Raw genomic sequence first — 26,228 nt, 5'->3', positions numbered from 1 at the left:
CAGTGTCAATTCCGTACCATTGTGAACTAGACGAAATGAAGACACAATATGCTGAAGATTCAGATTTTGCAAGGATCTATGACCAGCTTGTTGATGGGCAACATCATGAGCACTATATGCTTAAGAATGACTTTCTCATGATGCATGGAAAGTTATGCGTTACTAAACAGTTACGGCCAAAGATTTTGATGGAAAGTCATGCTCCACCTTATGCTGCGCATCGTGGAATTGATGCGACAGTGAAAGGGGTTGAGGCATTCTTCTATTGGCCAGCTTTGCGTCAAGATGTTGACACATTTGTAAGATCATGCTTAGTATGCCAAAAAGTCAAATTTGACAGACAAAAGCAACCGGGATTGTTGCAGCCATTGTCGATCCCTGATAGGCCATGGGAAAGTATAGCAATGGACTTTATCTTTGATCTTCCAAGGACGCAAACAGGAAATGATGGGATTTGGACTATCATTTGTAGGTTCAGTAAGCAGGCCCATTTCATTCCTGTTAGGAAGAAGATAAAGCCAAAACACATGGTCAAGATATTCATGAGCAATATCTTTAAATATCATGGGATGCCTCAGTCAATTGTCAGTGACAGGGATCCACGTATGATGAGTCTTTTCTGGAAGGCATTTTTTGAGAACATGGGCACTACGCTCAAGTTCTCTTCTTCGTTTCATCCGCAAACTGATGGACAGTTAGAAGAGGCAAATTCTATTGTCCTGGACCTGCTCAAATGTTATGTGTCAGAGCACAAGGCAACTTGGGAACACCATCTCCCATTGGTTGAATATGCTTACAATAACACTGTGCATACATCAATAGGTAAGGCACCATTTGAGATAGTCGAAGGAGGAAAGAAAGTCCCACCCATTTTGCAGACTAAGAACAAGATATTTGAGGCAGACAAGTATGTGCAAGATATGGATGAAACATACAGGAAGATAAAGATTGCTCTTGAGAAGACTCAGGCTAAGCAAAAGAAAGCTGCTGATCGTCACCGTCGTGAACTTGTATTTTCACTTGGTGATTGGGTACTCTTGCGCTTTGAAAAGGCCAGGTTAAGGAAAAGGAAAGGCAAGGAACGCTTGTTTCCTAAGCTCAGTATGCGATATTATGGTCCTTTTCAGATTTCAGAAAAGATCAGCGATGTAGCTTACAGGTTAAAGCTACCAGAAGGCTGGAAAATACATAATGCTTTTCATGTCAGCCTTCTAAGGCCCTTTGTTGGTGATGTGCCAGAGAATATGCTTGATGAGGAACAACTCGAAGTGGAAGAATTGGATGAAATCCTTGTTCCTGAACAGATATTGGCACATAAAGAAAGAAAGGTTAGAGGAAAGGTTGCAAGACGCTATTTGGTGAAGTTCAAGAACTATCCATCATTAGATGCCAAATGGATGGAAGAGTCTGAATTGGTTGATTCACCTCAGCTATTGCAATTGTATCTTGAAGCCTTTCAAATGGAACCCACAGTGACTTGATGCAACCTTTTTGGAGCAAGGCAAGTGAAACCGGCCTGTTCAATCCAAAAAGGGCGGTAGACTTTACTTTAAACCTTGATTTAGCTTTCACCCATTATTAGTCGTCTATTTTACCTGTACTTTCAAGACACAACAAAGGGGAGAGGGATACAGGCTGCTAGATTGCACCTGTATGAGTAGACGGACACCAGATTGGCCCCTAACTTAGGCGCCCCTTTCGGTATTTCTTTATTGTTCAAAAGAGGGAATAAACGCTGAGGTTCCCTACAAGCTGCCCCGCACAAACTCGGCTGAATTTCCTCTGTTCCAGCCCGATTTCGGCAGCATAACTGTACTAGAACCCTTCACAGTCAGTATTCCCACGCATTAAATGACTTTCCCGACGCATACGGGCACTTTGCAAAACCTGGCGAGAATCTGCAGCACGCTGAATTCTCTGTTTTCAGCCTTGAAAATGCGCCAGATCACCTGTACAGCGGTCCCCTTGCATCCCCGAACCTCCTGGGGGTATTAGGGTCCGTTTAGGGCCAAAACCCTAAACCTGCAAAAATACACAGCAGGCTGTAATTTACTGTTTCGGGCTCCGTTTCGCGTGCCGGTCGCATCCTTAGCAAGTCCTCGAGCTCCCGCACCTGTAGGGCTACTTGCCCTTTGAATCGGACGAGATTTCTGGCGTGAAACCTCTCCGAATTCACCTGTACCTGCGGGGGGATTAGCCGCTAGCTAATCTAGTACCTGTGCAAGAGGCTCTTGCCTCGGCAATCGCGCATGAACCCACACAACTGTACATTGGTCAAATGAAGAGCCCACTAGAGGGGCATAACATACTGCCAAAGGGGAGAGAGAGGGCAGTGCGTAGCGTGCAGGGCATCACACCTGGCACCGCACTGTGCATAAGAGGGAAAGCAAGCACTCCATAGCTCTTAACCTGTGACAAAACTGAAAATGAGGCTCTCCCCTCTTCAAATTCAGCGCCACTTCTTGTTGCATGAGGCAAGTGCACCAGAATGTGCCACTTGGCACATTTACAAGCATTTTCCCGTTTCGGGGTTGCCGCCTAAAAATATCCCAACCGGTTGCCCAGTTGACTTCACGGTAGAGTAAGAAAATGTTCCCTTTGTCATTCCGGAGGTAATGACGTCAACACATTTTCAGGTCCCAAAATAGCAGTTCCCTAAATTTTAGGAGATGCTGCCATTGTATCTTTCTAGGTCATCCGACCCTCTTTGTACACTGTGGCCACACCCAGAACTGAAATGTAGCCTCTGTAGCAAAGGATTCCACTTTGGCTAGTCAATGACCCCACTTGGCTAACCATAGTCCTTGTCCAACTTTAGTGCTCTCTTGCCCTCAGACCTGGACTCCCGCTGGACAGTTCCACACTAGCTATGCAATGCAGGGCAGTTAGATTTCCCCAGGGGTGTTTCCAAAAAGTGAAAGTAAATAGATAACAAGAAAGAAATCAACAAAAAGGATAGATAGTAGTCACACACTGGTGACATACCCCCCTCTTGAAATCTCAAACGTCCTCGTTTGCATCTATGTCGTACATGCTTACTGTCAACACTGATGTATTCAACACCTGTCGACACATATACGACACATACATGCTCATTGTCAACCCTAGTGTATTCAACACCTCGTCGACTCATGTATTGCCTGCGTGTGAACCCTGTCCCAATGACATAGTGGTAGCTTCGCACTCTGCCATTGCTTTGAGTCACTAGCTTTCCAATGACAAAATGGTAGCTGCACATTTTGCCACTGTCTTATAGTACACGTTGGATCCCGTAACACTTTCGAGCATACCCAAACCGACAGTTTAAGAATGTAGTTACACATGTACTCTTCAATAGAAGCAATCACTGTATCCTTGACAAACTGACAAGAAATACTCACTTCTATAGCACTAACCAAACTTTTGGACATCCCATAAGAGCAATTGCCAAACTGACAATCTGTACAGCTCTAACATTCATGTAACAGGTATTTGATTTGAGCTCACTTTAAATACCATGTACATGATTTGTTTCAGAAGCCATTGTCACACTGACAATCCATGTAGCTTTGAAACTCAAGGGGTCAAGGTAGGTTGCAAATCGAAGGCTTCAAGGTAAAGTGATAATACAGTTGGTGACTCTGCAAGTTCACCTTCTTCCATCCACTTAGCATCCATTGGTGGATAGTTTTTGAACTTTACCAAGTAACGCCTAGCAACCTTGCCTTTCACTTTCCTTTCTTTGTGTGCCAAAATCTGTTCAGGGACCAAGATCTCGTCAAGTTCCTCGACTTCCGGCTGATCTTCAGCTGGCATATCTTCTGGCACATCACCCACATAGGGTCTGAGAAGACTCACATAAAACGCATTGTGAATCTTCCAACTGTCAGGCAATTTCAGCCTATATGCAACATCACTGATTATGTCGCATACTTGAAAAGGCCCATAGTAACGCATGCTGAGCTTTGGAAACAGTCTTTCCTTGCCCTTCATCTTCTTTAACCTTGCCTTTTCAAAGCGTAAAAGCACCCAATCACCAAGTGAATATACCACTTAACGACGGTGACGATCAGCTGCTTTCTTTTGTTTTGCCTGAGTCCTTTCTAAGGCCACTTTGACCTCCTTGTACATTTCATCCATGTCCTGAACATACTTATTTGCTTCAAATATCTTGTCCTTTGTATGCAGTATGGGAGGAACTTTCTTGCCACCTTCAACTATCTCAAAAGGTGCCTTGCCAGTTGATGAATGCACTGTATTATTGTATGCATACTCCACCAATGGCAAATACTGCTCCCACTTTCCTTTATGCTCTGACACATAGCACTTCAGCAGATCTAGGACAATAGAATTTGCCTCTTCTGACTGCCCATCTGTTTGAGGATGAAATGACGAAGAGAATTTGAGCGTGGTGCCCATATTCTCAAACAAACCTCTCCAGAACAAACTTGTCATGCGTGGATCACGGTCGCTAACAATCGACTGTGGCATGCCATGATACTTGAAAATATTGCTCATAAACAAGCGTGCCATCTTATCTGGCTTTATCTTCTTCCTGACAGGAATAAAATGAGCCTGTTTGCTGAATCTGCAAATAATGGTCCAAATACCATCGTTTCCTGTCTGCGTTCTCGGAAGATCAAAGATAAAATCCATAGCAATACTTTCCCATGGTTTATCTGGAATAGGTAGTGGTTGCAATAACCCTGGTGCCTTTTGCCTGTCAGACTTGACCTTCTTGCAAGTTAGGCATTCTCGCACAAAGGCATCCACATCTCTTCTCAATGTAGGCCAGTAGAAGAATGTCTCAACCGCTTTAACTGTAGCATCAATACCACGATGCCCTGCATATGGTGGGACATGACTCTCTTCCATAACTTTGCGTCGCAATGGCTTTATGACACACAATCTGCCATGCATCATCATGAACCCATCTTTAAGAAGATAGTGTTCATGACGTTGTCCATCCATTAGTTGCTCGAAGACCCTTGCAAAATCTTCATCATTTGCATACTGTTCTCTCATATCATCAAGTTCATGATGATAAGGAATCGACACAGCTGAAATTTGTGGCTTCCTTGACAAGGCATCAGCCACAACGTTCTTCTTGCCTTCCACATGCACAATCTGAAAATGGAACATGGACAAGATATTTGCCCATCGCATATGCTTCTCAGATAACTTTGTCTGTGTCAAGAAATATCGCAAGGTCTGATGGTCCGTTTGGACAACAAAGTCTGCACCTAGCAGGTAGTGTTTCCAACTTAAGAGCGCATGAATCACAGCCAGTAACTCTTTCTCATAGACATGCATGGTCATCTCTGGCCCTTGCAAAATTCTGCTCTCATAGGTACTACCCTGCCATCTTGCATTAGCACTGCACCAATGCTACTACCGCAGGCATCACACTGGACCACAAATGACTTCCTAAGATCTGGCAACACAATGACTGGATCTGAAGTCATCTTTTCCTTTAAGAGATTAAAAGCTGAAATCTCTTTTTGAGTCCATCTAAAGGTGACTGCCTTCTTTTGAAGAGCATGTAAAGGTGAAGCAATCTCAGCGAAATTTCGGATAAATCTTCTGTAATAGGAGCATAGTCCCAAAAAGCTTCGGACATCATGCATCGTCTTCAAATTTGGCCATGACTTGATCGCTTCAACTTTTGCAGGATCCATTCTGACACCATCCTTTGAGACAATGTGTCCCAGAAAGTGAATCTCTTCCAGAAAAAACTCACTTTTCTTTGCATTGATGAGCAACCTATGACTGCGTAGCTCTTTGAACACAATGGCCAAGTGATGCCTATGCTCCTCTTCATTCTTTGAATAGACTATCATGTCATCAAAGAATGTACCAACAAACTGCTGGTGTGGACGGAAAATTCTGTCCATCATCCTATTGAACGTAGCAGGAGCATTTGTGAGACCAAAGGGCATCACTAAAAATTCGTAAAGACCAAACGTCGTTCTAAAAGCAGTCTTGTGCACATCCTCTGATCTAATGCGGATCTGATGGTACCCACTCTTTAGATCTATCCTGCTAAACATAGCTGCTCCTTCTAATTTGTCCATAATATCATCAATTCTAGGTATAGGGAACCTATTCTTGATGGTATTCTTGTTCAATGCACGGTAGTCGATGCACATACGCCATGAGCCATCCTTTTTTTGCACCAACAACACTGGAGAACAGAATGGAGATGAACTGGGCTGAATCAGCCCCTTTTCTAACAACTCCTGTACTTGGCCCATTATCTGTTTCTGCTGAGCCGCACTAACCCTGTACGGAGGCTTATTTGGTGGGCTACAGCCTGGCACCAAATCTATCGCATGGTCCTCGGGTCTCTCTGGCGGTAATTGAGACGGTAATGAATCGGAAAAACAGTCACTATACTGTTGTAAAAACATTGACCTTTCTTTATCTAGCACAGATAAATTTGATTCATCACAATCTGACACTTCACGTGCAAAAACCAAGTACGCAGAAAGATGCTTTTTCATTACAGAAGTAATAGCAGAAGCTGATATAGTGGGAATAGACTCCCCTTTAAGCTTTACATCCAGAATGTGAGTCTTTCCCTTGCTCTGTACAGTGATCTTTTTGTTGTAGGCATCCATGATTCCCTGTACACGAAACAACCAAGGAATACCTAACAACACATCACATCCGTCCAGTGGCATGATGTAAAATTCTTCAGCATCTACATAGGACTGGATATGTAGACGCAACTTTCCAATGATGGGTGTCACAGCCTCTGTATGGCCAGGACATGCCAAACCTGCCTCTGCTGTATACCCCATCTCTTCAGGTCTGATTCCCAACTTTGAAGCCAATTCTGGGGAAATAAAGTTGGCTTTGGCACCTGGATCAAAGAAGATAAGCACTGTTTGATCCCTGACCTTTCCCCATGCTCTGCAAAGCTCACTTGCATCTGAATTTGGCTTGTCGCCCACCATATCTAGCACTAGACCGGCCATGGGCTTCTTTCCTTTCCTGTCCTCCTTGTCTTCAGAATCAGCTGGCCTTTTCTTTGTAGGACAGTTGTAAGCAATGTGGCCAGGCTGCTCACATATAAAGCATTTGTTCTCTGTCCTCAGGACCTTCTTTTGCTCTTCTGACTTGCGAGGAAAACGTCTTTTCCATTTCTTTGCTGGTCCTTTTTCTGATTCAGCCGTAGCTTTGTCTTTCCCTGCGTTGGCCGTCTCCTGAGTCCCTTTAGGAGTCTCATTGGGAACGTGCTTCTTGGCTGAATTTTTCTTGCCTGATCTTGCCTTGACGCCAGTGTTAAATTCACAATCTTCTCCCTTGAGCAAACCATTGCCAGTGTTTGCTACCTCGATGAGCTGCGTCAAAGTAGTGACTTTTGTCTTCGTACAGTACTTTCTCAATCCTTTAGGTAGGCCACAACAGTATTTTTCAATTTGTTCTGTCAATGGCACAAACCTATAGGAAGTTACTGGAAGTAGAGCTTTCCAAAACTTCCGATTGTAATCATCCAGATTTCTGCAAGTGGCAGCATTTAGCTGGTGCCATTCTGTCATGACATCTGCTTCGAAATCATCAGATAACCATGCTGCTGCAAAAATCTGTTTGAAGTAAATCCATGTGGACGGAGCTTGCCCTTGAAGCAATAAAGTTGTCCACCATTGTCCTGCATTCCCTGTCAAGAAAGTGGTTGCCTTGCAGACCTTTGAAGCCTCTGTAAAGTTTCCCCCTTGCATAGGCCTTGTCAAACTGCTGGAGGAATGAGAGAGCCTTCTTCCTGTCATCAAACCTTGTAAAGGTCGTGAATGTCACACCTTTGCCACCTTCTTTGTACGGAGTTGGCCTCTCCAGCGGCGTTAAATTGTCATATGGAAGTGACTGAAACATGGGAACACTATTAGGGTTCATTTGTGTTCCTTGGCCGCTATTAACTTGACTTGGAAATGCCATATTTGGCTGCTGATTTGTAATTCCAGCCATACCAAAATTTGCCTGTGGCATCCCAAATTGGCCCTGAGTGCTCTGAAACCCTGGTTGCATACCCATGACACTGTACATGGGGTTAGGCATCATCGTTTGAGCACCCCCGAACACTGTTCCTGGCGTGTAAAACTGATTTCCAGGTGCATGACCAGCCATGCTCTGGAATACCGATCCACCTCCAAAATAGCCAGGGTGTACTGAAGGTGGTGGGAAGACCTGTTGCATAGCCTGTAAGTTGCTTCCCTGCCCATTAGAACCAGCTATAGGCTGCTGAAAGGTGGCGGGCTGAACTGGTACAGCTTGAAAGACTGGCATGTCAGCCACTTGTTCTTGCACCTTAGGCATAGGTTGTGGAGACTGCATGTTCTCCGTCAAGTGTACAGGTGTTTCCATTGACTGTGCGGTATGAATCACCTGTGCTCGAGCCTTAACAGGCTTTTGAATATGATCCAGTGACCCAACTTGCTGAGACGGAACAGGAGGTTGCAGAAAGGCTAAAAACCTCGGATTCTGCATTACTTGTGTGAACATAGCCACAGCAGTAGCCAATTGGGTCCTGAATATATCATCATCTGTCTGTGGTGGTCTTGACGACTCACCCACTTCATGTGTCTGTTGACCCTGTGAAGAGGAAACCTCTTCAGTCACATCATCTGGTCTGTCAGCCATAATTACAATTCCCTGTGTCTGGTCTATGATCCCCTGTGTCTTCAAGCCCAAAACTGACCAAGGCTCACTTCTATGGGAAAAAGTGATTTAATCCCGTCGATGGAACCATGAAACCGGCCTGTTCAATCCAAAAAGGGCGGTAGACTTTACTTTAAACCTTGATTTAGCTTTCACCCATTATTAGTCGTCTATTTTACCTGTACTTTCAAGACACAACAAAGGGGAGAGGGATACAGGCTGCTAGATTGCACCTGTATGAGTAGACGGACACCAGATTGGCCCCTAACTTAGGCGCCCCTTTCGGTATTTCTTTATTGTTCAAAAGAGGGAATAAACGCTGAGGTTCCCTACAAGCTGCCCCGCACAAACTCGGCTGAATTTCCTCTGTTCCAGCCCGATTTCGGCAGCATAACTGTACTAGAACCCTTCACAGTCAGTATTCCCACGCATTAAATGACTTTCCCGACGCATACGGGCACTTTGCAAAACTTGGCGAGAATCTGCAGCACGCTGAATTCTCTGTTTTCAGCCCTGAAAATGCGCCAGATCACCTGTACAGCGGTCCCCTTGCATCCCCGAACCTCCTGGGGGTATTAGGGTCCGTTTAGGGCCAAAACCCTAAACCTGCAAAAATACACAGCAGGCTGTAATTTACTGTTTCGGGCTCCGTTTCGCGTGCCGGTCGCATCCTTAGCAAGTCCTCGAGCTCCCGCACCTGTAGGGCTACTTGCCCTTTGAATCGGACGAGATTTCTGGCGTGAAACCTCTCCGAATTCACCTGTACCTGCGGGGGGATTAGCCGCTAGCTAATCTAGTACCTGTGCAAGAGGCTCTTGCCTCGGCAATCGCGCATGAACCCACACAACTGTACATTGGTCAAATGAAGAGCCCACTAGAGGGGCATAACATACTGCCAAAGGGGAGAGAGAGGGCAATGCGTAGCGTGCAGGGCATCAGTCCTGGCACCGCATTGTGCATAAGAGGGAAAGCAAGCACTCCATAGCTCTTAACCTGTGACAAAAGCTGCAAATGAGCCTCTCCCAGCTTAAAATTCAGCGCCAACTCTCTCTTGCATTAGAAACTGCACTAGAATGTGCCTTTTGGCAAATTTACTATCATTTTCCCGTTTCGGGGTTGCCGCCTAAAAATCTCCCAATCGGTTGCCCAGTTGACTTCACGGCAGAGCAAGAAAATGTTCCCTTTGTCATTCCGGAGGTAATGACGTCAACACATTTTCAGGTCCCAAAATAGCAGTTCCCTAAATTTTAGGAGAGGCTGCCATTGTATTTGTCTAGGTCATCCGACCCTCTTTGTACACTGCGGCCACGTCCAGAACTGAAATGTAGCCTCTGTAGCAAAGGATTCCACTTTGGCTAGTCAATGACCCCACTTGGCTAACCATAGTCCTTGTCCAACTTTAGTGCTCTCTTGCCCTCAGGCCTGGACTCCCTCTGGACAGTTCCACACTAGCTATGCAATGTAGGGCAGTTAGATTTCCCCAGGGGTGTTTCCAAAAAGTGAAAGTAAATAGATAATAAGAAAGAAATCAACAAAAAGGATAGATAGTAGTCACACGCTGGTGACAGCAAGAGCATGGTTCATGATGCTCAAGAGAGTAGTTAAGCAATTGTATCTACTCTTTCCATACAGAATTTAGCTAGAGAAGTTTGTGCTCAAGAGTACACTAGAAGACTTCTATGCTTGATATATGTGTCGTAGCCAGGTTGGTGGGATTGTTTAATTGTCCAACGCTACATTTCCGAAAGCATGTATATCTTGGATTCCCATCATAGAATATATGTGATATCAGGAGATATCTGCAGGTATTATTGGCATGCAAGCGAGGTCGCTTGCTGTATTTCAAGGGTGGGGTGTGTCACCAGGAGGTGTATTTTTCCTGTTGCCTTCCGTAAATAAGTATTAGATATATTTATTTTATTTTTACTTGTTTGTCCCAAAACCCTTGAAAAGGTGCAAGTGGACATTGCATGGCCAATGTGAAACGGTTGCAGCCAAATGGGTTTCTCACATCAGGGATCTAGGTCGGTCAGACAGGGACTGCCCGGGCCAGTTAGCACTGAATTCTGATGAGTATGGAAGCTCGTGTGCGCCAAACTGGAATTTGGGCCACTCGTCAAGTCATTGCAACTTTATAAGTTGAAAGGGGCAAGTAAATTAACCCACATTGTAGATGTTGGTCAAATGGTAGTCTTCAATGATGGTCAGGAGACCGATAGGGACGCCATGGAAGCCTCTCCTAAAATTTAGGGAACTGCTATTTTTGACAGGAAAATGTGTTCGCGTTATTAGCTGTGGAATGACAAGGGGAACATTCTATTGCTCTGCTGCCAAGTCAATTGACGCACCAGTTGAGATATTTTTAGCAGGGAAAGCCCAAACTCGGAAACTGGGCGACGTGTCAGCCTGTGAGCGATTTTGCCACTCTGGGAGGCAAAAACGAGCTGCATATCAACAAAGGGGGCGCCATTTTTCAACCTGAGGTGGATTGTAGCAGGTACAGAAGCTATGGAATGCTTACCTTGCCCTCTATGCACAGTATGGTGACGGGAGTGATGCCCCGCACGCTACATACTGCTCTCTTTCTCCCCTACGTACAGTATGTTATGCCCCACTAGTGGGCTTCTCATTTGACCTATGTACAGTTCTGGGGGTTCATGCGCGTTTGCCAAGGCAAGAGCCTTCTGAACAGGAACCAGATTAGCTAATTGCTAATCCCCCATAGGTACGTACAGTTCCATCATGAAAGATTGCGAGTTTGGAGAGTTTTCTCGTGTGAAAACTCGTCCAATTCACAGGGGAACTGTCCCATTGCGTGCGGGAGCCCTTGGGACACGCGTAGGCGTGTTCGCTCCGCTAAAAACGATCTGAAACAGGGAATTACAGCCTGCTGTGTTTTTCTGCAGGTTTAGGGTTTCGAACCTAAACTGCAAGGGAACATCGGGGGAGCCTGGTGAGAGCCTTGGGATGCGTGTACAGGCTTTTGGGCTCCCGGCAGTGAAAAACAGAGAATTACAGCCCGCTGAATTTCTGTGACAGCTCACCAGAAAGCTTCCAGATATCGAGGGAATCCGTCCTAGACAGGTGTTTTTGACCTACAGGGGTTTTTGCGCCGTTATGTTGTCGAAATCCGGTCGAAAACCTGCGTTTTCAGCCCTCGCCAGGTTTGGACAGCTTTGTGAAAGCTTGTGCTAAGTGGTCGGATCGTCTACCTTAATTTGAATAAAGAAATACCGAAAGGGCGCCAGTCTTTGGGGCCTACAGGGTGTCGGTCTCGTGTGCGCAGTGACATTCTAGTCGCTGGACGCAACTGTGTTCTCTTCCCTTCTCAGTGCTCTGTGTAAAGTGAACAGGTAATTGAAATAGTACCGCCCTCTACGTTGTACGGGCCGGTTATACGTAGATAGGGATGGGGGTGTAGAAACTTCTTCTCCTCCAACTCCACTCTCATCACCTTCACGCAAAGTATCCATTCCGCTTCGGGTGATGACCATACACTGAGAGCTTGGATACTTGAGTGCTTGAGGTTCTTGGGTTCTTAGCTTGGAATCGGTGTTTGAGAAGGCTTTTCTCTTACTCTAGCTCGACTCTCCCTGCGGGCGCACCCTTAGGCGGCCTTGCGCTCACACCAAAGTCGCTTTTTCTCACCTCACGTTGATTGGCCGGCTGCTTAGTGCACGGTCCGCTCTCAATGAGTGAAAAGAGGAACAAGGGGAGGCTAGACAAGCCCTTCTTTCTTGGGTTACCTGTCACTCTTCAAAAACACGATTAGGAATCGACACGCCCAAGTGGACTTGGGTTACATGCGATCAAACAAGCAAAAAGAATTCTTGTGGTTCTTTCCTTGAGTGATATGAACACTGCCAAAAAGCTCTGATACCAATGTAAGGTGCAACGGAAGTGAATGTTGATAGCACTCAGGATGAGTGCTCCGAACTGTGCTCAAGGGTTCCTTTTACTTTTGGAAGGGAGAGCCTTCTGTTCTTCTTAGAGAGATATTGTGAGTGCAATGATCACAAACAAAGTGAATGCTATTGTGAATAAAAGTGCTGAGAATGAGAGAGAGAGAAGAATACGGCACCAAACGATTCTCAACCCCCCCCCCCCCCCCCCCCAGGGCTTCCCTCTCTATGGCGAGAGAGGTCTATGCTATAGATTGCAATCTGGTACAATGGTCTAGATGCTGTGAACTTGATGGCAATGTCGACGTCGACGATGGAGACTATGACGATGACGACAATGGTGTCGTCGTCAAGTCCGGAATCTGCGACGATGGCGACGAAGGTATCGTCGTCAAGACAGGGATCTGCGATGACGATGACGATAACGATAACGAAGGTGTCGTCGTCAAGATAGGGACTGCGATGACGACGACGATGTCGACGACAACGGCGTCAAGGCTGAAAATTGAAAACGCTAGATGCTCTACTGGGGATCTGCTGCTGTGGCGGTACTGTGGCTTGAATCTGCAACTGCTTCGTTGGACTAGGGCTGAAATGTAAAAACGCTGCTGATTTGGTACTAGATGGTGAATTTGGCGAGGATCCACAACCAGAGGATGCGGGTTCTCGGGAGGCTTAGGTTGAAAACTGAAAACGCTGGTGGTGGTGGATGTAAACGCTGATTTCTTGAGGCTGAAACACTGGGCTGATCTTTGAGAAAACGCTGGGACCTATGGGTGCCTGCTTGCTCTGCTGCGGGTGCCTGCCCTTCTGTGTCCTGCTTCTTCTGCTTCTACTGAGTGCCCAATCGTTTCTTTTATAGCTCTTTAGCAATTTGCCCTACCTACTTTTCCAACAAAAGTCACTTATTAATAAATAAGTGAAAATTGTGTACTTTGGCAAAAAAGGGTTCTATGCTCTGGAAAATGCTCATGATGGGTACTGAATGTCATGCTAATGATCCTGCTGTGTGCAATCAGAGGGTATGCAACTATTCTAAGTGCCTGGACATGCACGGCCTGCGCACAGGCTCACAAAGGTGCAAGAACACTTCCTAGGCTAACCTGAATCCTAGAGTTGGGATAGCTTGTGCATGTGTAGCTTGTCCACATGCACATAGGGTTAGATGTGCACGTGACATGGTTTGTCCCTTAAAGATGTGGCTTTCGCTAGCCTATAATCTATTCGGAGAGGGTTATATTGAATATGTAGGAAGCTATACAAAGCTGCACCTACTCTTGGGCTTTGATGATTGAGTAGGGATGTCATAGCAATTGTTCAGGCTATGCATGATAAAGGTGATAATATTATTTTTCTTGCTTGGACAAGCAACGAATTAAAGGGCTCATATTGTCAAGGTTTGAACTTTGTACTACTTTGGTTATGTTTTGCCTCTACTAGGTAGGTTCATACTAGCATTCAATTCTAGTATTTTGAGTACTTGTTTCAAGTTTTAGTTGAACGAGCCTTGTTTAACTATTTTGGCAAGAATGAGTATGATGTTATACTAGGATAGTGTAGAGATTAGGGAGGAAAGATTAGAGAGCCATTCGTGATATCGACATGCTATTACAACACTTGAATATGCAATGGAGATAGAGTAGAGTGTAGGCAAAAAGTGGATTAATTGATTCAACTGAAAGTGTGTACAAAGGGTTCAATATATAGAGCTAACCAAGGCATCTCATCTGGCATCGTTGGTGACATCATACAAAGGCTTCAAATCAGCCAATCCAACGAGCAAGCTCGTAGGTGACCTTTCAAGTCACTTTAGGGGTCCAATAAATAACTTTAGGTGAGTCCATACCCTCTAGTAATGACCCCCATGGGTACCCATACCCTTGAGTACCTTTTCCACATGCTAACACATGGTTCTGTGCTACCTATGCATCCCGCAGGATAGAGGAGATACACACCAACATAGGACAAAGCCCACAATTCCTAACAACCCTCCCCTTGGGGTTTGGACTATGAAGAAACTGAAGAAACTGACATCTCTGGCACACTCCAATCCAGGAGCAAAAGAACATCCCAATCCACAAGACCACCCCAATCCAGGAGACAAATTATCTCTAATCCAAGAGACACTCAACACCTCCCCTCAAACAAATGTATACAACTGAGACCAAGCTAGTCCAAGTTATCCTCAAACAAATACAACTAAAGGGGAAAGGCAAAAACAAAAGCTAGAGAATGTTGTTATAGACTAGAAGGCTGCTGCCGCCTTCTCCATCTTCATCTTTGTCTTCTTTTGCCAAATAGACATTGGGCCTCGGATTTTTGTTGGTGCTGCCTCCTTCCTTTTTGAAACACTTGGAAGGAATGTCACAAACAGGTGACGTGGCTGCCCAATACACACACACCCCCTCCTGTAACAGACTTGGACACTCCAAGTCAAGAATCAACCGCGACAGCACCAAATAACCACTTCAAAACAATTCACAGATCACAATAGATTTGCACTGGCCCGGCGGAGTTTCGTGCCTAGAGATATTGGCCCCAAAGACTGGCGCCCCTTTCGGTATTTCTTTTTGTATTAATCAATCATCAAAGTACAAGAGAGCGGTTAGGGTTTCTCTCTCAGACTCTGCGTCCAGATGCTCTGAGAAGTGAGGCCCTCACCACTAATTTTAAGGTTGCAAGGGATGCCCAAAAGCAGAGCCCCAAAAGCTTTAAAAAATCAAAAGCATCAGTTCTCTCTCTTAGAGAGAGTCTCTTTTTTTTTTATTAAAAAAAAAGCAAGTTCTCTCTCTTTTATGCAAAAAGCAACGCCCAAAAGGTGCCAACGCAAATTGCGGCGCAATTTCCGGAAAAATCCGTACACCCCTGCCACGTGGCACTGGCGCCAAAAATTAGGGTTTCAGCCAGCAGTTAGGGTTTCCAGAAGTTAGGGTTTGCTGCGAATTAGGGTTTCTGGCAGTTTTTAGGGTTTGCAGGAATTTTAGGGTTTCTGGCAGAAATTAGGGTTTTTGCTGTCCGCCACGTCATCACTTTGTGACACCTCCCTTGGCATGAGACAATCCCTGGCGGGCAGAAAAGATGACGTGACTGCAGGCTGTACGGATCCCGCAAATTGCGGAGAGCATGACACGTGGCAGCCCATACGGAATTCCGTGTTTTACGGCGCTTTTTGCGGCAGCTCTTGGTTGCTTTTTTACGCAATTAAGAGAGAGAGAGAGAGAGAGAGAGAGAGAGAGAGAGAGAGAGAGAGAGAGAGAGAGAGAGAGAGCCAGCTTTTACTTTATTTAGGGGCTCAAGAGAGCTTGTGAGAAAAGCCCTTTCTGCTTTACTTTTCAAGCTTTTGATTTTCAGCTTTTGGGGCTTTGCTTTTGGCATTCCTTGTACTCTTTAAATAAGTGGGTAGGCCACTCACAACTCAGAGCATCTGGACGCAGAGTCGGAGTGTGAGCGCCTACCCGCACTCTTGTACTTGGAACACAGATTAATACAAAAAGAAATACCGAAAGGGGCGCCAGTCTTTGGGGTCAATATCTCTAGGCACGGAACTCCGCAGGGCCAGTGTCGAATCAATTGTGATCTGTGAATTGTTTGAAGTGATTATTTGTGGTGTCGTGGTAGATTCTCGACTTGGAGTGTCCAAGTCTGTTACAATGGTCTCTGGTGGCTGATTTCTCTTCTACGGGAAATCCGATCCCTAATTTTTTTCCGCGGCACCTATGGCTTCAGGCAAAGATCAGTCGACTCCCTCTGCATCCGGAGATGCGGGAAGGGATCACAACGAAGATTCAGGAGATGGAGCGTCGTCAATTGATCGACGATGCAACAAAGATGATACTTAATTTTGCCAAGGACCCGAAGTTAGCAAAATATATGAGCCAGACTTCTTTCGAGGAAGTTCACACACAGTGATAGAAGACCACAAAACCACCCTGAAAACCCGCTCTCAAGAAACCTCCTACTCCCAAGAGGTATACAGAGAAAGAATTAGAAGAGGTGGTTGATGCACGAATTGCTCAGCTTTTTGACGTGCAGAACAAAGTTAAAAAGCATGACAAAAAACAGAAGAAAAGCACTGACTTCCCGGGTTATTTGGGTCGTCAGTCTACTTTTGAAAAGGCAAGAAAGCAGAAGAAGCGTGTTCGATTTGAAGGAGTAGCCAGTTCTTCTAGCTCATCTGACTCGAGCGAAAAAGACAGAAAGGGCAAAAAGCGAAACAAAAAGCAATGCTTCAGAAAGGGGAAGAAAAAGGCAAAGAAGTCTAAATCTCGCCCCGTGGTTGACAATTCTACAAAGGACTCGTCTAGTTCGGACTTGGATGATAGCAGCTTTTATGCAAAGAAGAAGAATTTTTACAAAGCCAACCAGTGTGACTTTCTGGAAGACAAAAGCAAGAAAGTCCGAGAGTTTAAGGAAGGTGGACAATCAATTAAATTTGACGCGTTTTCTCGTTTTAGAGATGCTTCGAAGGCTTTGTCTTTTGTACAGCAGTTTGACATCACTTTCGCGGGAGGCTGTTACTCCGAGCACAAGATTCAGAGAGCTGCCTCTTACTTTAAGGGGAATGCTCGAACTTGGTGGTCCACTCTTCTATTAAATAAGACTGCGCCAGTTAAATGGCTGAAATTCAAGAGGCTTTTTATTTCTTCTTGGCTGACTCCAGAGTATGTACTTGATGTACGAACTGCTTGGAACCATCTTCGAAGGATACAGTGGACGCTTATTGCGAAAGATTCTGGAGCTCTTTTCTACCTGCCTCTTCATTCAAGAAGATCTCGTTCAAGGAACAAATTGAGCGGTTTACCTTGGGTCTTCCTACAGAGATCCGAGATCATTGCTTGGAACAAAAGTCAGCTTCCATTTAGGAGTTGATGAGTCATGTGAAACGGGGTTTTGCCATTCACTCTGGCAGTTTGACCTACCCCATAGATGAGATCATGACGCAAAGAGCCGAACAAACTTCGACAAATGAAAGTAGAAAGTGTAAGGTGCAGCGGAACGAATGTTGTATTTTCTCAAGATGAGTGATCCATATTTGCTCAAGGTTCCTTTTAGTTCTTATGGAAGGGAGAGCCTTCCGTTCTTAATGTAGAGTGCTATGATCACGAACAAAGTGAGTGGACACTGTGCGTGCAAGTGTATGAGAAAGAGAGAAAGAGAGAAGAGAGATAGGACACCAGAGACGTTGTAAAACCCTCCTCCGAAGGCTCCACTCTCGTCGGCGAGAGTGGTCTACTATTGATTGAACAAAGTGGTACAAATGGAATGCATGGAGTGATGCAACTCGTGACTATGTTGGTGACGACGACGGGGATGACGACGACGACTCAAGGGCTGAAATCTGCGGTCTTCTATCTGCTGTCCATAAAAACGCTATGGCTGAAAATCTGGGACTGATTCGGGCTGCTGAAAACGCTGATTTGGCTGCGTTTTTGAAGGCTGAAAATGATGATCTTTGTAAGTGTTTAGGGCTGAATTGGCTGCTGTTCCTAAGGCTGAAAATGCTGCCTTGTCTGCTTCACTGAAGGCTGAAAATCCAAAGACGCTGGCAGCCTTGTAGCGTTAGTGAAAACGTTGGGAATCTGGGGAGGTTGGCGATGATAGCAAAGCTGAAAACGCCAGGCTAGGGGAAGTGATGGCGATGACCAAAAATGCTAATGCTGATGGAGGGTGGAAACGCCAAGGGCTTGAAGGTGCTTAGGGGTTCTTGGTGAGAGAGAGGGAGTACCTGCTGCATGGTGGCTTGTTGTGCTCCTGCTCATTTGCCAAAGAGTGCTAGCTTTGGTTTGCTTATATATTTTCTTAGCAAAATTGCCCTACCTACTTTTGTTGGAAAGTCACTTAAATTAATAAGTGGAAAATGTCAAAAATAGGGAAAATAGGTAAAATGCACTTGAAAAATCCCCTAACTGATTCTAATGGATTCTGATGGGAATACTGATGATCATGCTGTGTGCAACCAGAGGATATGCATCTATACCAAGTGACTCGGCATGCACGGTCTACGAATAGACTCACAAAAGTGCCAGATCACTTCTAATCTAGACTGACTGGACTGACTAAACCCTGCTCATGCTGTAGCTTGTCCACGGACACATAGGGTTGGATGTGTCACGTGACAGAAAGAGGAAGAGCAACCGTGAAAAGAAAGATGTACGACCCAAACTCACTCCTCAGGAGAGAGCTCGCTTCATCAAGGAAGGGAAGTGCTTTGAATGCGGGGAAACTGGACGTATCTCCGCGAAGTGCCCTAAAAGGGCATAGGAAGAACAGAATGACAAGGACGACGAGGCCTGAGAGTTCGAGAGTAGCTGAGGAACGTGGAAGAAAAGGCAAGATGAAAACAGGATTGTTTCCAGATTGCGTGGGTACCGATCCCAGCACGTTGGACGAGAGTACAAAACTGCGAGCTTGGGGCAAAGTAAAAGACCAAGAAGCCTTGATCTTCTTTGATGGAGAAGCCAAGGCCAACTTCATTCCACCGGAATTGGCGGTGCGGCTCGAGATCACTCCCGATCGGATGGGACCACTCGCGGAGGCAGTTCTTAGCGGCACCCGGCAAGGACGTAGCCATTACACCTGTCATTGGAAAACTTCGGTTGCATTGTCAGGGGTAATTGGGGCATGAGGACTTTTACATAATGCCTTTGGAAGGTTGTGATGTTCTCTTGGGAATTCCCTGGTACCACAAGAACAACGTCGTGGTCGACTATCGGGCGAGGAAAGCGACATTGACCACAGAGAAGGGCAGAACTATTGTACTTGACATTAAACTTAAGGGGGAGTCTGTTCCTATTGTACCTGCTTCGGCCATTTCCAAGTTAATGAAATCCAGTCTGTTTGTTTACTCGATCTTTATGAAAGAGTTGAGTGATGAGGATAGGACAAATGTGTCTGAACTTGATAAAGGACGCCAAGGTTTTCTTCACTCTCATGCTGATTGCTTCTGAGAGGGCCTGCCAATTGAGTTACCACATGCTCGTCTTGAAGATCATACCATTGATCTAATACTTGGAAGCACACCACCGAACCGGCCACCTTACCGTGTGAGCCGAGCCCAGAACGAAGAGATTATGAACCAAGTGAAAAGACCTCTTGGAAAAGGGTCTTGTCCAGCCTAGTACTTCACCGTATTGCTCTCCAGTGTTGTTGGTTTTGAAGAAAGACGGATCTTGAAGAATGTGCATCGATTATAGAGCTCTCAACAAAATCACCATCAAGGATAGATTTCTGATTCCTAGGATAGATGATATACTCGACAAATTACAGGGATCCTCATGTTTTAGCAGGATTGATTTGAAGAGTGGATATCATCAGATTCGAATCGCACTGGGAGACGTTTACAAGACAGCCTTTCGGACGACTTTTGGGTTATTTGAGTTTTTGGTAATGCCTTTTGGCTTAACCAATGCTCCTGCGACATTTAACCGGATGATGGACATGATTTTTCGAGAGTACAGGCTATTTGTCGGCACTTTCTTTGACGATATCATTGTTTTCTCCAAAGATGAGGCAGAACATAGAGATCATCTGCTTCAAGTCTTTCAGGCATTACGGGATCACAAATTATTGATTAATGCAAAGAAAAGTGAATTTTTCCTACCAGAGATACACTTTTTGGGACACATTGTGTCAGCAATAGGAGTGCAGATGGATTCGGCCAAGATAGAGACTATCCGTGATTGGCCCGATTTGCTTATGAGAAAGGCTATACATAAAGACAACATGTTGGTGCTGCTCTAATCAAAGCCAAAAGCAACTGCAAACTACACTAATGAGAACATCTTTTGAACACTATATTGGGTAGAAACTATGCAGCTATTTTGGGCAGAAGCTGTTAGAATTACACCACTCTGTTGCTTCACATAGGTCTAGGGTACTTCCTTGTTCGGCTAGTGTCTCCGGGGTGGCCACCCATTGTCTATGTTGTACCTTAATTGGCCGCCCACTTGAGTTGGGTGCCCACCTTGGGCACTCATATATGTGGGGCCAAGGGAGTACACATTTCATTATCATTTGATCATTGTACGGGTCCTCTTGTTCTGGTAGTCATGGGCGGTTGATCTCTTCCACATACCAACGTTTGTTGTGTCTAGTCTCTCTCTCTCTCTCTCTCTCTCTCTCTCTCTCTCTCTCTCTCTCTGTCGCACATGGACACTCACATGGTATCAGACGCCATTACAGAGCCGAAGTTCAGCTAGCCCTCCCTCTTCTTGTGCTAATGCCACACCCTACCTTCCCTACTCCTGCGTTTTCAGCGACTCTCCTAAGCCCTAGCGTTTTTGGTTGCGCTGAGGAGCAGGACTTCAAGGCAGATTTGCGTTTTGGGGTAGATAGCAAGGTTGTATCGACAACGTTTTCTTTTGGCAAGGAAGAAGGGCATGAGTGTTCTCAAATCAGAGGCACTTGGGGGGACTTGGTTCTTTGTGGTCTTGCGACCAAGCGCTTCATCATTAGCATTAGGTACTCCTCCCAAGGGATCAGATCTACCAGCGTTTTGCAAAAGTCAGGCACGTGATGGACTTTGGCGTTTTTATGTTGCGAAGGATCCCCCTCCACCTGCGTTCTTTGCTTCTTCCACTGGCGATCACCTTCTGGCTACAAGCGCTAGCGGTTTTGGGTCTTTTCGTCGCGGGAAAATCTTCGGCTCCACTTGGGTTTTCAGCTAGATCTGCGTTTTTGGACAGCGTGGCCCTATGGAGTGCGCAACCGCCGAATGATGGCTGGAATGAATGGATCTCCCAAGGATTCTACGCCCATTGATGATCAAGCCAACGTAAAAGCTACCATGTATTGCAGCAGTCACTGAGAGATTGCATGGACCACCATCTGATGTTGTCCTGGCAGGAGGTAACTTCATCCTTTGTGAAAAACACAAACCATGTGGGTGGTAACTTGTGGTTTGCTATGGACACACCCATGCACTCATCAGAGGAGTTCACACGAGATATGGCCATGCTCATGACATATGGATTTCGACATTCCCAGAGAGGACACCACCATCTTGGGTGGACAGACACTTACCACTTGACCTCGACACGTCAGATCACTTGCTTACATAGGAGCATCTACATGGACTTAGGGAGATGATCTTGGATCTCTTCTTGGACAGGTTCATTGCTTGGATCTACAGACTAGAGCGGGACTTCAGTGCTATGGACTCTCTTGGAGAGAGTATCCGCGAGATGCGGGAGATCAGGCATCATTACGCGATTACATCTGGAGTCACTCGGAGCTTGACTTGGATGGTAGTGCAATTGCTCTTCTGCACTCTTGATCATTTGGATTGCTACCTTTAGAGCTACTTACACTTTCCCGTCGCATAACTGATGCTATACATGACAAGGATACTCCCAGGAAGATGGAGCAAAGCACTTATCATGCTTAGCAGAAAGCTCTTCATAATCAGCCCACTTCTATTTCTTCTTCTCAAAAGAAGAAAAGAATTGCCTCAGATATAGCAGGAGTCACTCGGAGCTTGGCTTGGATGGTAGTGCAATTGCTCTTCTACACTCTTGATCATTTGGATTGCTACCTTTAGAGTTACTTACACTTTCCCCTCGCATAGCTGATGCTATACATGACAAGGATACTCCTAGGAAGATGGAGCAAAGCACTTATCATGCTTTGCAGAAAGCTCTTCATAATCAGCCCACTGCTACTTCTTCTTCTCAAAAGAAGAAAGGAACCGCCTCAGATAGAGAAGCAAGCCTAATCAGCCCAAGAAAGGGAAATACCTCTCTCTTGTAGAGTCGAGAATCTATATCAGTGAAGGGAGATCCTTCAAGTGTGGACAAATTGGACACATGAAGGGATGTACAGGGTAATACAACAAAGGATGGTAAAGATAGAGCTCTTCTCAAAGCATGGGGTAGCATCAGCAACCAGCAGGCCCTCATTTTGTTTGATCCAGGGAGTACGGATAACTTCATCTCTATGAAGCTTACCGAAGATCTCAATTTACAGCCCAACCGCTTTGGAGTCTCTATTTAAGCCTCATCTGCTTTCAAAGGACAAAACTCTAGTTCTACTCCTATTATAGGGAAGCTGAATTTAAAGGTAGATAACTACAAAGATCAAGAATCTTTCTTACTAGCGTCACTTGAGGGATGTGATGTAATTCTGGGAATGCCTCCAGACTACAAGATGCACCCCATCCCCGATTATGTTCAAAAAACCTTATCCTTTGATCACAAAGGAAAGCAATCTGCGGATGCAGGTGAATGGCTTATCCCCATCGCCAATCACATTGCAATTAAGATGCACAACACTGCTAAAAAAAAACCTAGGTTTAGTGAAATCCAACATAAGAAATGAAAAAGTGTGTTTCGACGTACTTAATTTTTGCAAGAGAGAGAGAGAGAGATGTGTCTTCTTCATAACTTTCTTCCTCTTTAGAGCAAAATAGAATTAAGTTGTTAGAAAGTTTTAAAGACCGTCTCGTAGATGAACTTCCAAATGAAGTTCCACCTTCTCGACCTGAGGGTCGTACGATTAATTTGATCCCAGGGAGTTCTCCTCCAAATCAGCCCCCTTATAGAGTCAGTTTAATGCAGCAAGAGGAGATCCTCAAGCAGATTAATGAACTTTTGGTTTAATAAGGCCTAGCACTTCTCCATATTGTTCACCTGTCCTCTTAGTGCAGAAAAAGGACAGCACCTTCTATATGTGCATAGATTATGGATCTTTAAACAAGATCACAGTCAAGAATCGATTCCCAATCCCTCAGATTGATGACATTCTTGATAAGTTACAAGGAGCAAGTGTCTCTAGTCGTATAGACTTGAAGAGCGGGTATCATCAAATCCGCAGTGCTTTTCAGGATGTGCATAAGACTTATTTAGAATAACCTTTGGGTTGTATAAATTCTTAGTGATGCCTTTTGGACTCACTAATGCACCGGCAACATTTAATAGAATGATGGATAGAATTTTCCATTCACATAGAAGATTTACAGGAGTCTTCTTCGATGAGGTTTTAATCTTCTTAGAGACGGAACAAGAACACTATAAATATCTTGCAACAGTGTTTGAAGAATTACGCAAACACAAGTTATTTGTGAAAGCTAAGAAAAGCGAATTCTTTTTAAAAGAGATCCATTTCTTGGGCCACATAGTGTCTTACAATCAGGTGAGAATGAACTCTAATAAGGTTTAAGCAATTGTAGAATGGCCTACGCCAACTACAGTACATGAAGTTCGAAATTTTCAGGGTCTTTGTTCCTATTATCGGCGTTCCATTCGAGCTTTTGCCGCCATAGCCGGTCCTCTCCATGATTTGACGAAGAAGTGGATTCCATTCCATTGGGGACCCGAACAAAAACAAGCTTTTGAAAAGCTTAAGTATTTAGTATCTTACAGTGACGGTGCAATCCTTCTGTCTGGAACTGATTCACACACTCAAAGGAGAGTACGTTCGTTTGTTTGTCACAGTGGATCGTGGCTTTTGTTGGCACTAGGGGCTACCTATGTGGCTCCCATATTGTAAGCTAGCCATTGTACAATTTTCATTCATTTTGGGAGAGTCTCCCTCCTCTTTTTGTACATGTTTACCCTCTTGATAGGGGAGATATAGCCCATTGAGCAGGTTAAAAGCTAATAGAAGGATCTTTTCTGTGCAAGTAAAAAAGTCCTTGCTCGCAAATGCTCTATATTGATAGTCGATGGGTAATTTAGACTTGAGTGCTACATTATGCTTGTAAGATGTGAAAAAATTAGGGTTGCTTTTGATTTGGCCAAGGGGTTTTAATCAAACTCGTCTGCTCGTTTGATTGACATTGAAAAAACTATGGTTGTGAGACTGGCTGACTTTTGCTCAGTATAATAGGCTGCTTGTTAACTTATAATAGGCTGCTTGTTAACTAGTACTAAGCTCTTTATGAGCCTCCACGTATTGAAGCAGGCGTGTTTCAGCATTTGATTGAGTCCTTTCAAGGGTTTTGGGTATTCTTTAGGTGTACTTTCTGCTGATATTTGTTCTTTTTCTCACTGGAAATTTGGGCTGCATGTGCTTGTAGACAGGTCTATTGGAGTATGTGGCTTTGAAACCGTACACTCCTTCACTTGAATCAATGGCAGCTTTAATCGATGGGTTGCCAGATGCTGTTGCCTTGCAGTGCCTAGCACGAGTGCCACTTAGTAGTCATCCTTTCATGAGGGCTGTCAATCGTGCTTGGAGATCTCATCTTTGCAGTGAGGAGTTTTATAAACTGAGAGACGAAACAGGAAGCTCTGAGGAATGGCTATACGTCTCTGCACGTGACCCAGATAACGTCTGGCAGGCTTTTGACCCATCCTGCAATCGCTGGTTTACCGTACCTATTGTACCCTCGTCAGTAAAACATCTTTCAAATTTTGGGACTGCAGCACTTGGTGGGAAGATATATGTAATCGGCGGAGGAAGTGATGATGTAGACCCGGTCACTGGTGACAGTGGGGGTATAGTTGCGACGAATGAAGTGTGGGTGTATGATCCCATCCATCGAGTATGGAAAAAGAGAGCGCCAATGCTAATGGCACGAGCACAGTTTGCCTGCTGTGTGCTTGATGATTGCATAGTTGTCGCGGGAGGTTTTACATCTACCAGACAGTTCATAGCTACAGCTGAGATTTATTATCCAGCTGATGATAGCTGGAAACCTATTGCCGATCTCTGTCAAACAATGAACTCACCTTGCTCTGGTGCTGTTTTGGAAGGTAAAATTTACGTGATACATAAGGAAGTACCCTTGACGCAGGTGTTCGAGGCTTCTGAGAACAAATGGGTTGTTGTTGATTGCTATTTTTCACAAGGTCCGATGGGGATGGTGAATGGTGATCTGTATGTGATTTTCAATGGTATAGTAAGTAGAGAGCACACATCAGCAGCTTTAAAGAGAACAGTTTGCTCCTGGCCCTCCTGGTATCGGCGAGTTGGGTTTGGAGTAGCTGGTTTGGCTGGAGAATTGTATGTGGTTGGAGGAGTGACATTGCCGAGGCAGGGTGATCTCAACCTTGAACCTTTGAATGAAGTATGGATATGCAGGCTAGATGGGGAGCGACCCACTTGGCGACAAGGAGTGGGCATGACCGTCTCTCAGGGTACTGTGGTTGGTTGTGTGGTTCTCAAACTGTAGCTGCTGACGCACCATTAATGCATGTGATGCATCTCAACAATGGGATAGGACTTTTTGGGAGCTTTTAAGGAAACATGCGCTTTCTACAGTCAGTATTCACCACCATCAGAAAATTGAAAGTGCTTGTAGATGACATCGAGCTTCTTTTATGACAGCTGGAAAAATGTTTCAGCTGTTCTCTATTTATCATGGAGCAAGTCATCTCTCATAATGGTTTTGTGTACTCCATAGAACATCCTCTGATACAGATTTGGTTTTCACTTTCCCCCATTTGGGTTCACTTACTGTACTATGTTGTGCGTTTGTGTGTGTGTGCGTGCATGTGAGTGGCCCGTGTTGGTGCGTGGGTTTAAGGGTGGCATGAGTATTGAATTGCAAATGCCAAAATTCTTTCTAACGGTATGTTCAACATGTGGACTTTATATTAGCGTTTCACGGCCTTTTTCTTGCTTGTTTTCTTTGTGTAAGGTTCCTCCAGATGCAGATGGAAAGGTTTGGACTTAACTTCGATGTGCAATTTGAATGGCTCGTGTGGTTTGTCTGGTTTCAGTCGTATTCATATGGTAACTAATGTAACC

The 26,228-nt window shown here is 44.9% G+C and overlaps 1 protein-coding gene across 2 annotated transcripts in view; it reads left to right on the top strand.

Moving 5' to 3' along the window:
• The window catches only part of LOC147448336 (F-box/kelch-repeat protein SKIP30-like), a 37,363-nt gene extending 11,433 nt beyond the window's left edge, over positions 1 to 25,930 (top strand). Inside the window, exon 2 of one of the 2 annotated variants that reach the window (XM_086524180.1) lies at positions 24,557 to 25,930. In XM_086524180.1, coding sequence (XP_086380306.1) covers positions 24,607 to 25,650 — 1,044 coding nt within the window. In that variant the 5' untranslated portion in view covers positions 24,557 to 24,606 and the 3' untranslated portion in view covers positions 25,651 to 25,930. Of the gene's footprint in view, positions 1 to 24,552 lie in introns of both variants that reach the window. The other variant, XM_086524179.1, reaches the window with a different exon arrangement.
• The last annotated feature ends 298 nt before the right edge of the window (positions 25,931 to 26,228 follow it).

The sequence above is a fragment of the Adiantum capillus-veneris genome, chromosome 11 (assembly GCF_014529385.1).
Source record: "Adiantum capillus-veneris isolate H3 chromosome 11, ASM1452938v2, whole genome shotgun sequence".
In the NCBI taxonomy this organism is placed as follows: Eukaryota; Viridiplantae; Streptophyta; class Polypodiopsida; order Polypodiales; family Pteridaceae; genus Adiantum; species Adiantum capillus-veneris.
Note: the sequence above shows the minus strand (reverse complement) of the source record. Positions and strands in the feature narration are given on the sequence as shown.